This window comes from Cavia porcellus, unplaced genomic scaffold (genome assembly GCF_034190915.1).
Source record: "Cavia porcellus strain 051 isolate PalLab524CR breed Dunkin Hartley unplaced genomic scaffold, mCavPor4.1 scaffold_9, whole genome shotgun sequence".
NCBI classification, from domain to species: Eukaryota; Metazoa; Chordata; class Mammalia; order Rodentia; family Caviidae; genus Cavia; species Cavia porcellus.
The window spans coordinates 61,405,660-61,421,109 of NW_026947492.1; the positions used below are offsets into that span (position 1 = coordinate 61,405,660).

The following is a 15,450-nucleotide window of genomic DNA, read 5'->3' on the forward strand; positions in this document are numbered from 1 at the left end:
TTAGATCTTGCCCTATTGCAGTAGGGATGGTAAGGTAATAGCCATATTCTTGTTGTGCTTTTTTTTTTTTTTTTTTTTTTTTTGATACTGGGAATTAAACTCACAACCTCAGGCTTGCCAGGCAGGTGTTTATGCCACTGAGTTCAATCCCTGGCCCTCTGTTGTGCTTTTTAAAAAACTTATAGGATGAGACAAATGCAGTGGCTTGTGCTTGTAGTCCTACTTACTTGGGAGGCTGAAGCAGAAAGATCACTTGAACCTAGGAATTTGAGATCAGTCAGGGCAATATAGTGAGAGTGTTTCTCTTTTTTATCCTTCCTCTTACCTCTCCATTTCTCTTTCTCCTCCCCATCCCTTTCTTCCTTCCTTCCTTCCTCTTTCTTCCTTCTTCCTTCCTCTTTCTTCTCCTCCTCACCCTCCTCCTCCTTCCTCTTCTTTTACAGCACTAGGGATTGAATTCAGAGCCTTCACGATGAATTACATTCCCAGCCTTTTTTATTTTTAATTTTGAGATGATCTAGCTAATTTGCTAAATTCTCCAATCTGGGCTCAAACTTGCAGCCCTCTTGCCTCAACCTTTGTCATTAAAAAAAAGTATGTGAACCTTTTTCTCTTGGAAATTTTTAAATATTTCTACCAAAAGATTAGGTGATGAAAGCTATAAAAGCTATAAGCATTTAATTTTGTTTGCAGAGCCAATTGTATCTTCCTTTTCCAAATCTTTTCACAAACTTCACATTCCTAGCCAATATCCTAGCCAATATCTAAATAAACCTGAAAGAAAGTTTAATATAATACAATTTTTTTTGTTTTTGCAGAGTGTATCTCATTTCAGGAACATAAAATGGCATGAAAACATCCTCCTTTGCACCTGCCCAAGATTCTACAAAGTATTACATTAAGTACTTTTTTATCCTTCCTATGAAAATCAGCTATTATATTACATCATATTTTCTAGTTCAGTTTCATTGTTGAGCATATGAGAGTGCAGAGTGCTTGATTTTAAAGTCTTTTTAGTTCGGTAGTCTCACTGCTAACACAAGAAACTGTTGGCCAGTATAAAATTTGATTTCTAGTTAAAGTTTACTCAAAACTGCCAGAGTTAGCAAATAAAAATAGTAAGTCAGTTATATTTTAATATGAAATTTGAAATTTAAATTTTACTTAGCATTCTATACTTTCTCTGGCAACCTAATATATACTATACTAATATTATTCCTTCATTATCTCAATTTAGCATATGTATATTGAACACTGGGCTAGGCTTTGTAGGTTAGATTGAATGTAAAATTTATGTCCTCAAGGGATTTATAATTATTGGAAAATAAAAGAGAATTATAAATAAGCAAAGAAAAACTACATGTGTGGTACTGCATAGGAGTGCCAAACTTTTTGTACTTTTTATTTTTTGATTTTGAGTCTTGATGCTTTCCAGGTATTTGTATTCGTAGAAACAACAGAGTACTTCGGGAGTGAAGCTCTGTCTTAGTATCATTATGGCTTTGCCTGTTCATTGTTACTAAACTATATGTATGTTATTGAACAAAATTGTCTAATGTTTTAATTCTCTATATAGTAAAGTGAAAAATTAGAAAACCAAACACTTAAATTCTTTTTAAAATTATAATTTCAAATTTGCTTTATCTTGTGATTGATATTTTATCAATAGTGGTTTACTGTACTTGTTGTGGTAGATTAACCAATGGTCAGTTTGTAACACCCAGCTGAACTTGTATAGTGTTGAGTGTGGAAGGCCACCTGAGGATTGCTGCCAACAGCATAAAAAGAGAACTGGAGAGGAAGATGTATGCTGTTGATTCTCCTAGAGAAGTTTGTGATGCTGGGTTTCCTGATATGAACCCAGTTGTTCTCATCGTCAGAGTTGCTCACGACCTCACTGTTGCTGAGGATGACTGTGGTTCTTCTGCGGGGAGCTCTAGTCCTTGCCTTGAGCATTGCTTCCTTACTCCAGTACAGATTCCTTAGCCTGCTGGCACAGAGCTTTCATTTCACTGATGCAGACTTTCTAGCCTCCACCACTGACTAACCTTTGGGTCTCTCCAATGCAGATCCGTGATACAGACTTGCATGAAACATTGTTGTGGGCTTTAGGCCTCCAGCTGGACTTGTGGAGGACATTGTCATGGGCTCTAAGTCTTTAGCTTAGTCTCATGTAGGACATTGCCGCTGGATTCTTTTGTTCTCTAGATATGGGCAGATATCTTGCACTGTTCTGCATTTGACTCTTTGGGTGACTATTATAAAATAATCCTATAAAATGTGTGTCCTGTATTGTTTCCCTTGTAAATTCTGACTACAATACTTGTGTTATTGATTTGTGTTCTGTTAAGAATTTGATGGAGCTGAGTATGGTGGTGTATACCTGTAATCCCAGCACTTGGGAAGCTGAGACAAAAGGATCACTGGGAATTTGAAGCCAACCTGCACTACATAATGAGTTGAAGGCCAGTCTCAAAAGGAAAAAAAAAAAAAAGAGAATTCAATGGAATTTAACAATCTCTAAATAAACATTTGAAAAGATTGTATTTATAGTAACCCTGGGCCCCTTTGCAAATCACAGATCATTTTGTCATTTGATTATTTTCAGTCTCTAATTTATGAGTTTGTAAGCAAAGGGTTAATAGTTCAGATACTAATATTAATATTAAATATTATAAAAGACATAATTCAGTGGGGGAGAGTGATATCTTTGCAGAAACATTAATTATTTTTTTCATCTCTCTCCTAACAATAGGAATGATTTATTGAGTTTTTCCCGTGTTCAGGGACTGTGCTAAGTGCTTTGTAGACGTCAATTAACTTAATCTTTATGAGTTAACCAAGCCTGGAGAGTCTAGAGATGTGGTCCAATAGTTTTTTGTTTTTGTTTTTTTAGGACATCTGGTAATAAACACTAGAAATAGAAAGCATAACAGCATATAATCCCTCCCTTCCCCTTGATTTAACCCAGGGCCTTGTGTGTACCTTATGTTCTACCATTAAGTTATATTTTGAACTCAAAAATCTTCAAACATTAGGAAAAACTTCCTGATAATAGAGAACTATGAAAGGAGAGACTGGGAGACTGAAGAGACATTTTTAACCACAGATATTGAAAATATTGTTGGGTCGTGAGTTCAATCCCTGGTACCGATAAAAATGAAAAAGAAAATATTGTTGGGTGTGGTGTGTGTACACCTGTATTCCCCACACTTGGAAAGCTGAGGCTGGAGGATCTCTGTGAGTTTGAGGCCAGCCTGAACTACATAGTGAGTTCAAAACCATAGTAAGACCCTGTCTCAAAGGAAAAGAAAATTGAGTTTTTTGCTCTTTTATTTTTGAGAGAGGGTTTCACTATGGAGTTCAGACAGGCCTTGAATTCACTGTGTAGCCCAGGTTGACATTGAACTCATGGCAATTCTCCTGCCTCTGCTTCTCAAATGCTGGAATTACAGATATATAGCACCATACCTGGATCAAGGTTTTTGTTCATATTACAATCTTTTTAAACAAATTTCAGTACATTTATCTTTTTTCCACCTGCTCAAAATTCTTCAGTGTGCCAATATACAACTGAGATGTCATACTTGTCATAAACTCTAGCTCCTCTAATCTCTTACAGGGGCCTTTGCACTTTAGCAATTGATCGTGCAATGTCTTGTGAAATATCTTATTATTTTGAAACATTCACATATTTATTACTTAACTTTTCAGATGTCTTTCCTCTTCATTTGAAGTATGGTTCCTCAAGGGCAGAATAAATGTCAATACAGGTGCCTCATCTATTAGATAATTGTCAATTTATTAAATTGTTAAGCAAATAACTTTGTTATTAATTTAAAATGCATGACAAAAACACATAAAGTTTACCATCTTAACTTTTTTTTTCTCTTAGGGGTTGAACCAAGGCTCTTTACATGCCCAGCCCTGTATTTTTTTATTTTGAGGCATGGTCTCATTGAGTCACTAAGTTACCCAAGCTGAGTTCTAATTGGAATTCTCCTGCATTAGCCTAGTAGAGTGTAGTGCTGGGATTATAAGCATATGTTAGCATGCCTGGCTTATTTTAACCACAATTAAGTACAGTACACAGTTTAGTAGTGTTAAGCATCTTTACATTGTTGTGAAACAGATTCCCCAAACTTTTCCTTTTCGTGAGTCTGAGATTCTATGCTATTAAAGAACAACTCTTTTCTCCTTCCTTTTAGCTCTTGGCAACCAGCATACTATGTTCTGTTTCTATGAATTTAACTACTATAGATTAGGTCAATGGAATCATGAAGCACTTATCTTTTTAGTGATTAGCTCAATTTTTTTTTTTTTTTTTTTTTTTTTTTTTTTGGTGTCAGGGATCAAACTCATGACGTGCACTTGCAAGGCAGGTACTTAGGCCACTGAGGTTGGTACTGTTCTGGTTTTCAGTCCTTTTAAGATCTTTTTAGGGGTGAAGAGGGAGGCAAGAAAGGGAAGAAGTAAAAAGAATTAAGAGTGTTGTGTACATATATTGACTCCCCATGATGAATGTAATCATTATGTACTGTAAACTATGTAAATATTTTTTAAAAAATCTCTTGTTCAAAAAAAAAACTTGTCTTTGATGTTTTAGTATTTCATCATGATCCAACATGATGTGAATCTTCTTTTATTTTTGTTGGGCATCTGACATACCCTTTTACCCTAGATATTCATTACTCCCTATGTGAGAAATATAGTATCTTCTGTAATTTTCTCTGCACTAAATTTTTCTTTCAATATAGCTCCTGTTATTTGTGTGCTAATGCCCTAAGTTAATCCTAGGTATTTTAGTTACTTTTCTTGTTGCTGAGACAAAATACCCAACACTCGAATTAAAGGAGGGGATGTTTATTTAGCTCACAGTTTGTACATGTTTCAGTCCATAATCAGCTGGCTCCAAGCAGGGCAGCATGGCAAGGGGATATCACAGAGGAGAAACAGTTCATGGCAGGCAGAAGAAAACAAAGAAACAAGGAACAGTCATAGTTCTATCTCTTATATTTTATCCAGACTACTTGGGGGGGGTAGCACTCACATCCTAGTGCTCTTGATGCCAGCATTGCACTATGAGTCACTTCTAGCATCACACACTCTAGCTCCAACCACCTCTGACTGATATTTCCATCTCCTTTATTGGAAACTATTCCAAAAGAAGAATAAAAAGTAAAAATGCTTAATCTGGCATTGACATCTCTAACCCAGAGTAATAATAGTCTAGATTGAGAAACAAAGATTGAGCAATGGCAGCCGACTGAACAGAGCATAAAAAGTGCTGACTGAAATGAAAAAGTAAAGGCAAGTCAATCTATCAAGCGAAACCTAAAAAGGCTTAGAAGTGAGAAATATCAGGTACTGCATATACTAAAAATACGAGGACTCAAACACAAGAGAATCACATCAAAGATTACATACATAGTGGTTATAAACTCATCTTCTATGGAGAAACTAAATACAAGAATCTCTTGGCTCAGTTTACCAGCGTAATAGCATATTAGGGTGAGGTACAAGAAGAAGATGAGGAAATTGATAGCTCATCATTTCTTCCATAACACTGGCACCCAGTCCCATATGCTCCTAAAAAGAGACTAAAAGATACTTTTCTAGATAAAGTGAAACCTCAGACAAAGGATCTGCTAATCTGAATAGAGGGGTCCTTTAATAAAGAAGCTAGTTCATGGACTGAGAGAGATAATTCAGTGGTAGAGAATTTGCCTAGCAGGAACAAGGCCCTAAGTTTGAGCCTTAGAAATAAATAAATAAATAAATACCTAGGTAGTTAGGGTGGAAGATAACATTAAAAAAATGTTCCTGAAAACATAACAAAAAGCTAATCTATAAACCATAGATAATTTTGGAATTATCTAGTATTATAGCTTGAGTCTAGATGTTCCTTCAAAGCTGCCTGCAGTCATAGGTGGAGGTTTCTCAGAGGTGGCTAGAGCTAGAGTGTGTGATGCCAGAAGTGACTCAGTGCAATGCTGGCATCAAGAGTTAATTTTCATTTTCTCAGTCAGGGTCTTGCTATATAGTTCAAGCTGAGGGTGGCCTCAAACTTGGGGTGATCTTCTTGCCTCAGCCTCCAGAGTGTTGGGATTACAGGCTATGCCACCATACCTACTTTCTTATGATGCTGTGGTTTATCTATCTCACTGGACAGTTTGAGCTATTACTGCTATTGTGATTTGGAAACCTTTTGAATTTTACATAAAGTCCTAGTCACTTTGTACTATTCAAAAATCTGAAGTCATATTTGCAGAAAGATAGTTTCTGCTGGATTCTTAGGCAAGTTGCAGTGACTTTACAGTCTGTTGGTATTTTAGAGCAAGCTGTGCCGGTTTCATTTCTGTGTCCTAAAATGCTCTGTTCTTTATATAAACAACAGCATAAACAGTTGCTCTCTTCCACCCTGGGAGAGACCATCTCTTATCAGCAGGTATAGTGACTCATTCTCCTGTATATCTTAAAGGAGACTTTATTATTTGGGGGATAGAGTACAAGGCAAGGAGAGCTCTAGCAATGTGTCAGGTACTATACACATTCTGGACTAGCATAACAAAAAACAACTTCTTCCCCCAGTGCAATTTCAAAGCTTGGAATAACACCCCACTTATCACATTATTCATAACAGGGACTATGATTCACATGAATGGAACAAAATGGAATTATCAAAAATAGATTCTGTAGATCAATCTGTAGCAAAAAATATCTTCTGACTTAGCTGTGAATTGGCCATAAACACAGGAAGAACTATTCCATTTAAGTTCTGCCACCTACTCCTCCACTTTGACTGAATAACCTTTATTCTTTCATAGCAGATCATTATAGGTCAATGTATTAACAAAATAGGATTTTTTTGGTTTTTTGGTTCTAGGGATTAATATCAGGATTTTATGCATGCTAAACATAGAAAACAGGTTTTAACATAAAATGTTCTACTTTTTTCTTGTGGTCCTTTTGAAATGAGACTTAATCTTACTTTTTTGAGATTTAAAAACTTACTTTGTGATTTAGTTGATCACCTTAAGTTAGCATTTTTCATTTTATACTTTGTATATGAACCCATTGTTTTTAGTAACAATGGTTATAACAACCTTAGAGTTGGTTAGAAGGGAATCATATTTAATGGAATCTTAGTTCCTGCAGAGCTATTATTTGTTTCAAATACAAACACACAATTTTCAGTCCTTTTACCTGGACAGTTTTTCTCCTTCCATTGATTTCTTGCCTCCCTAAGAGTAATGCATCCTTTTCAGGGAACAGTAAACAGGAAAAGGCAGTTTCAGTTTGATAACTACTATTTTATTATGTATGCACATATAGTATTTGGTGCCTAATGTTCAAGGGATTGTTCAGGGCTTTAAGGGACCTAAAGATGAGAATGTCAGTTGCTTTCAACTGTAGCAGTAACAAAGAAATACAAAGACATTTCTATTTTAAAGACATCATTAAAAAAAAGACACGTATTCTTTTACTAAAATGATATCGAAAGGAAGGCAGTCCATGGTTGGTACAGTACCTCGTAATGTCTTTTATCTCTCTGCTTAACTATTATCAATGGGTTGGCTTTTTTCTTCAGGATTATATATGAATGCTCATAAGATCTGTATTATCTATAAATATCATGTCCTCATATAGTCATATCCAATGGAGAAAAATAGCAGGCTTTCTGCAACTCATCAAGGGAGAAAATTTATCTTAGAGTCTCTAGTGCATTTTCTCCACTTCCCACTCACAGATGGAGTCAGTGCCTGGAAAAAGATCTGTGTGTATATGTGTGTGTGTTGTATTGTTGGATAGGCAACTAATAGAGTCTGCCTCTAAAAATAAAGTGAAATTGCTATGTTCCTTCAAAAAACTTTGTGCATCTCAAGGCAGAAAAGAAGGTTTCTTTAGTGAACTGTTTATGCTCCCTCCCCTACAAATTCATATATGGAAACCCTAATCCCTAGTGTGATGGTACTAGGACTTGGGTCTTTGGGGAGGAGCCATCACAAATACAATTAGTGACCTTATAAAATAGAGCCTGGAAAGCTCTCTGTCTTTTTTCTGTCTTATAAGGACACAGTGAGGTGATGGTTGTGTATGAATCAGGAAACAACCCTCACAAGACATCCAGTTCACTGGCACCTTGACTCTGGACATTCCAGTTTCCACATCTGTGAGGAATAAATATTTGTTGTTTAAGACATCAAGACTGGTATACTGCTGTAGCAGCCCAAACAGATTAAGACAATTTCTTTAAATGACAAGAAAGAGTAAGATGAAGGAGGGAGGGGGAAAAGTGTTGAAGGCAGAGAAGTGTATGTAGGAAATTATGGAGGTGAAAATGATCGTGAAAGTGCTCTTGAAAACAGCCTCTGTAATTTCTTCTCCTCTTCAGTCATTTCTCCATTTGCTGAACCTCATATTACTTAATATTGCAGCTTTAGACCATAAGGTGTCTGAAGGCAAAATGCAACACTTACATAGAGTGCCTGATAAATACAAAGGTAGCTTCAGAGGAGAATGAGGTTGTATACGTGTCAATGCAAAATATATATTTAGCTGGGCATGGTAGTACATGCCTGTAGTCTCAGCTACTTGGGATTCTAGTACTTCATTAGTGGGGAATCACATGAGTCCAGAGGTTCAGGGAAGCTAGGCAACACAGCATGACCCAGACTCCTAAACAGAAAAAAAAAAAAAAGCAAGCAAGCTTCCATCTTTAAAACACTTGAGGCAAAAAGTAGATGACACACCATCCTTCTCTTACAAATAATAGGGAATAGCACCACCTGTCTGGGTGACGCAGAGACCAAAGAAGCAGGGAGGCACTGATTCACAAAGTTCTGGAGGAAGTACAAAGTAATTATAGTTCCAATCCTCAGATGTTACTTTAAAGGCTATTTCAGGAAGCACAATGAAAACTTGGTACCTGTCAAAGCAAAAAACTGCCACTTACTTTTGTTTGTAACAGCTTTTAAAAAATAGTTTCTTGGTATTGGCTGCTCTTTGTGTGTCAGAATTCTGGGTTACTGTTGCAGAAGGCTTACCAGACTTGATAAATTACTTATAAAATAAAATATTAAAAAACAAATGTCCATGTCATGATTCAGGTCCTTGCTATTCGTTTTAGAACCATGTTCTTGTTTGTTTGTTTGTTTGTTTGTTTTTTGAGACAGGGTCTCATTATGTAGTTCAGCCTGGCCTTGAACTCACTATGTAGCTCAGGCTGGTTTCAAACTTACAGGGATCCTCCTGACTCAGCCTCCTGAGTGCTGGGATTACAGACCTGTACCACCTCGGGCTAAGGTAGATCTATGTTCTAAAACTTTCTGCCACTTGGCTGAGAGGAACTAGAAGGGAGTAAATTTTTATAAAAAAGAAAATCTTAGGATATAGTTATATTCTTGATAGGTCAGAGTAAATGATATTTTAAGAATTTAAATTCTTCTCCTTTTTGGGGGGGGGTGTCTTCTTGAAATAGGGTCTCTCTATGCAGTTCGGGCTGGCCTTGAGCTCATTTTGTAGCCCAAACTGATTTTAACTCTGCAGTGATCCTCCTGCCTCAACCTTTTGAGTGCTGGGATTTCAGGTGTGCGCCACCACACTCAGCTTCCTTAATTTTTCTAAGTCAACAATTAATCCTTGGGTTTGAGAAGATACTTTTTTTGTGCTGTCATTTCTATAGCTAAGTAAATAATAACCCCTAAAAGATATATAAATATGTTCTGTGAATAAGATATTGTAGGATGCTATGTGTTTTGTGAATGAAAAGATCTGTTTATACAAACGTAAAAATTCATTTTTTGTTAACTTGGGAAACATTTTTTGATACCCATTTTTCGAAGGATCTTCTTCAAGGACCGAGTTTTCATTTTTGGGTGTTATCTCATAGTACAGTGAGGTGTGGCTGAAGTTACATGGATGCCAAATTCTGTAACTTGATGGTTCTTTTTCACTTTTGGTACTGGCCATTGAACACAGGACTTTCTAAGAAAAAAAATTTTCAATTATGAGTCCTCCTGCCTCAACCTTCCAGAGTACTGGGATTACAGGCATGCACTACCATGCCTGGTTTCATGGTTCTTTACTTTTGATCTTTTACTAACATACTTTTTAATATACTTTTAGATTTGCAGAAAAATTAAGCAACAGAGTTTTGACTTATTCCCTCTCCTTGCTTCCTTACCTGAACCTCTGCAGCCATTCAGTATATTTATTACAATTAATGAATCAGTATTGATACTCTGTTGCTAACTAACAGCCATACAATTCAGACTCACTTTGTTTTTGTCAGTGACCTCTTTGTTTTGGGATCTTATTCAAGTGAAAATTTATATTTAATTGTTCTCTTGTCATATTAATGTGTCATTTTAATTGTCCACACTATGCTTAGTTGTATGTCTCCTTAGATTCTTCTTGGCTGCGTCAGTCACAATTTTTTTTTTTTATTATGAACCACTGAAAATATGATTAAAGACCAGCAAGGTAGCACATGCCCGTAATCGCAGCATTCAGGAGGCTGAGGCAGGAGGACTGCCATGAGCCCAAGGCCAGTCTGGGATACACAGCAAGACCTGTCTCCAAAAAATACAAGTGTTCCCTCAGTTTCATCATCTGTGAAATGAAGGGTTTAGTTTACACGATGTCTCAATACATTTCTGGCAAAGTAAAAGGTGAGTATCATCTGGAGTTATCATCATCTGAAGAACATGGACTGATAAGGGAGGATCACTCCAGGGAAATGGATGAGTTTATCAATCAAGAGGCTGCAGAGGTTCAGGTGAGAAAAATAGGGTTCCACTTGATTGCTCTGTAGATTTTTGCAAGTCATTTCCTCCTTTGGGCTTCAGTTTCCTCTACAAAATGAGGAAGACCTTGCTTCTGGCAACTATGGAACTCCTGGGAGGGAACAGAGGAGAATGTCTGGCAGGAAACCTTGAGGAATTAAGATAAAACGGATAAAGTAGGTGATGGGCGGTCTGAGGAATTCGAGGCAGGGCTGAGGATTTAGGAAAAGAGGTACACCTATTCCAGGATTACACAACGCCACCAGTTCATTGCCCAATTCCGTCCACCTCCGTCCCAGCTCCGCCTCCTCCCCACTTTCCTTCTTGTCCTCTTCCCTCCTCCTCTCAGAATGAGTCGCGCCACACTTTGCATGGCGGCCACCATACGCCACTTTTCACAGCTCCATAGGCGCGCGCGCTCTCCTGCCTCGTCACTTCACTCCTGCCTCTACCTGCCCTCTTACTCTTAGGATTGGCTGATCGAGTAAGTGACGTAAGTGCTCCATTTTTCTACTTCTCTGTTATCCCTGCTCCACCTCCATTTTACTTCTGCAGACGCAAGCCGCAACCTAACATGCTCGGGTTTCGCCGAGGGGCTGACTAAGTTGGGTTGACCCAAAGGCCCCGGCGGGGGCGCGCACGTACACACGCACGCACGCCGGCGGCCGGCCAGGAGGCAGGCTCGAGCCCGGGCTCGCCCTGCGCCGTGCCAGAGCTCGCGCACTCAGCAGGTTGGGCTGCGGCGGTGGCAGCTGTGGGGCTGAGGCGCTGCGTGCTAAGCTCCCAGACGCAGCTGCGTCTGCGGCTCCGGCTCTGCCAGCCTTCGCCTTCCCTCGTCTCGGTGTCGGGTGCTGAGGACGGGAACCCCGAACGCACCCTTGGTTGCCTCTGACACCGCCTTCCCTTCCTTCCCATCCGTGGGCCTCGCTCGGTGGTAGGCGACTCTGCAGGGGACGGTGGCGACGGCTCCCTGTCTGTGGAGTCCTGCTGTCCTCCAGCCTCGCTCCTCCGTTCGTCCTGCAGGGGCCAGCAAAGCCCGGCGCCCTCCCTTCCTCTCCTGCCTCGTCCACCGGTGGGAGCAGTGTCTGTCCGGGAGGTCTCTGGGCTGAGGCGGCGGCAGCTCCTCCGGCTCCATCATGTCCGCGGGCGGAGACTTCGGGAATCCGCTGAGGAAATTTAAGCTGGTGTTCCTGGGGGAGCAGAGCGGTGAGTGAGCGGCTCCCCAGCTCCTGGCCGCCGGCCGCCGCTTCCCCGCACCGCCCCCAGTGCGGCCCTTCGGCTCGCCGCGGTTCCCCGCCGGCCTCGAATCAGCGCCGGGTTCCGCCCAGCCCTTACCCGGGATCCTTCGGCCGGATTTTTAACCCAGGCCCCAGGCCCTTCTCAGGTCCCGAGTCAGTCGCCTGCCTGCGTTCCCCGCTCCCATCTCTCTCCCACCAGTCTGCCCTCCCTCTTGCTGCCCACCCCGCCCAGCCCCAATCTCCAGTCCATCCCTTTCTTCCTCCAGTCTCCGTTGGCCCTTTCCCCGACGCTTTCTTGAGCTCCACCCTTACGCCTTGCTCATTCAAAGGTTGTCAGCGACATGAGGCCCACCCCAGGAAGCCCCACTCCTGGGAACCAGTTGTCTCCAACCTTGGGCTAGGAGGGTGAGATCTGGGCGTTGTTTTCCCCAGAGGTTTGGCCCTGAGAAGTGCAGATCTTCTGGAAGGTGGGAAGTGGTGGTTGTAGGGAGAAAAATCGAGAATGGTTTTCGCCTAGATGGGAAATTATCCTGGGTAGTAGAGGAAGTATATCTGAATTGGAGGGCAACTTGAACGTGGGGTGCTAGGCGGTGAGAGGATGGTGTTAGCAGTGAAGATTTTGCTTCTGGGCTTGGGTTGTGGCTTCTTGGAAAAGCTCATTTTCTTTGGATTTTCATCACTGACAATTCTTTTGGCAGTGTTGATGCTTTTTCGATTTCTGCCAGATGCTATGTCATGATCATTTTACTTGGGATTTTTCACATCTTATCTCCCCTTTTTCTCCTTTCAACGTGAAACAGCATTTGGTTCTCATGGTGGTGCAAACAGGAATTACTGGGGAAATGTTAATTCATTTCTTCTTGAGTATTTTCTAGTTATATATTTAAGATGCATGTGAGAGAAGGATTAGAATAAAGAACATCTTTGTAGGGTTTTCTTTGGGTTATGGAGTAGAAATAGATTGATTCATCTAGTTATCTAAATTAGATTTTTATAGCATTTGGGCTAAATGATTCTTTTATGTCTAATATTTTGTATCTGATGAGTGAAATTGTACTGTATTGGCCTTGGTTCCGTTGTCGCTGTACTATATGTATTAGGCACAGTGCAAGATTCTAATTTTGTGCTGGTTGTTTAAGGTTGTAGTAATAGCAGTTTTATGTTGTATTGTACAAATTCAGCAGTAATTCAGAGATTTATCACCTTTCATTTGTTTTTCCCACACTTTTCATGACTATCTTTAAGATTCAGACATTGAAAGTTTAATTCTTTTTTTTTTTTTTTTTTTTGTCTTTTTCCTTTTTATCGGTACCGGGGATCGAACTCACGACTGCCTGCTTGCAAGGCAGGCGCTTATGCCGTTGAGCTAAACCTCCAGCCCCTGAAAGTTTAATTTTAAGTCATCAAACATTGACTGTCTACAGTGTGTCTTAGGTGAGGTTATAGAAAAAGTTATTGATTTTGACTGGAAGACATGAGCTTTTATCACTATTTTGAAGTAGTTATATTAATTTACCTGTCATTATAGTAGAGTAACACTTGCAAAATCGACCCCAGTTTGAACTGGGAAATAGTTTTCTTTCTTCATACTTAGATTATGTTCCCTATTCCCCTCACCCCACTTTTTTTTTCTTTTTTCTTTTGCAATACCGGGGATTGAACCCAGCGCCTTCCCACTAAACTACATGCTAGCCTTTTTTTTTTTTTTTTTTTTGGTTAAAAAGTTTTACAAACTTGTTAAATTGCCCATATTTTCTCCTCTTGTCTCAGACTCCCCCAGAGTACTGGGACTACAGGTGTGCACTCCACATCCTGGCTTACTAAGATGGGAAAGATACAGTCTGATTTCTTTTTTTTTTTTTTTTTTTGGGTGGTGCTGGAGATGAACCCAGGGCCTTGCACATGCTAGGCAAGTGCTCTATCACTGATTTATAACCCAGCCATGTTTTGGCTTGTGGATTTTCCTTGGATGAGTATGAACTTGTTTCCTGAGGTGAGTACTTGGAACCTGTGGAGTTGATCCTGGACCAGGTTTTATGTGGCAATTTTAGGACAGTGTCCTACATAAAATATAGCTTATTAGTCATCACTGATAAGTAGACTCTAAAATGCTTATTGTGCTGCCAGGTGTGGTGGTGCATGGACCAGTAATTCCAGACCAGGGAGGAAACTGAGGCAGAAGGATAGTAAGTTCAAGGCCAGTATGCACTACATAGGAAGACCCTATATCAAAAGCACACCTCCCCCAAAAATTGCTTATTGTGCACTCTGAGTTTATTACTGCCTTATGTTGTGATGTAGAGCCTTTTAGTTTGCATAAAAATCCATAAATTCTGTCTAGAAAATTTTTTACATAAAGAGCTGTTAAGTATCTACATGTTTCCTTTGAGTTTTATGAGTATTTATGTTCCAATCATATTGCAGAGTTTTATGGCTTTTTATTTCTTTAAGCCTTTGCTAACTGCTTCCCTTAACTGTCTCACCCCTTCCTTTCCCCTAGATCATTCCCAAAATCTTGTTGGATTTTTTTATAGATATGTTTTTGTTTTTGTTTTCTTTGAGACAGGGTCTTGCTCTGTAGTTCAGGCTGGCCTTAAACTCACTGTGTGGTACAGACTGGTATCAAACTCACAGAGACCCACCTGGCTTAGCTTCCCAAGTGCTGGACTTGCTCCACCACGCTCAGTACTTACATATATATATATAATTTTTTTGTTTTGCTTTTGGTACTGAGAATCAAGCTTAGGGTCCTAAGCTTGCCAGGGAGTATATTTTTAGAATAGATTTACACTTATATCTCTTAACCTAGTTTCCCTATTTATTAATCTATTAGAATGGTACATTTGTTACAGTTAATGAACCAATATTGTTATGTTATTAACTAAATTTAATAGTTCATACACATTTCCTTAGTTTTTTACCTGATGTCCTTTTTTTGTTTCAGCTTTTCATTCAGAATGGCACATTACATTAAATTGTCATGTCTCCTTAGGCTTCACTTAGTGTTTCTTTAGGATTGTGTTTACATGCTTTTTGTTCTGTCTAACCATGAGGTCAATTTTCTTTTGAGGTTACTATTATATATTGGTTAAGTAGTATCGTTCGGTAGCTTTGACAGTGGAAGATTGATCTTTGTTTTTATGGTCAGTGTCTAATTTTTTTATGCATTAGCAAAGGTCTGTAGAATCAATGTCATGTTGATGTGGTTCTTCCTGAATTATTTATTTTTAGGTTTATTAGAATTCCACAATTCAGGTTTCAACGACCAATCTGTGGTAGTCTTATTTCCGCAGTAATGTGTACCACATTTATAATTATCTTTTTATGTGTTTGTTTTTTCTGTTTCTCACAGCAGAGTGTGAGTCCCATGAAGATTAAAACATTTTTTTTCCTTTTCTTTTTTTGTTCATTGTATCCCCATTGCT

The 15,450-nt window shown here is 39.2% G+C and overlaps 1 protein-coding gene across 2 annotated transcripts in view; it reads left to right on the plus strand.

The window, feature by feature from the left end:
* The first annotated feature begins 11,408 nt into the window (after positions 1–11,408).
* Rab6a (RAB6A, member RAS oncogene family) overlaps positions 11,409–15,450 on the plus strand; it is a 67,147-nt gene continuing 63,105 nt past the window's right edge. The window contains exon 1 of one of the 2 annotated variants that reach the window (XM_063256518.1): positions 11,409–11,993. In XM_063256518.1, coding sequence (XP_063112588.1) covers positions 11,924–11,993 — 70 coding nt within the window. In that variant the 5' untranslated portion in view covers positions 11,409–11,923. The remainder of the gene's footprint in view (positions 11,994–15,450) is intronic. The other variant, XM_063256517.1, reaches the window with a different exon arrangement.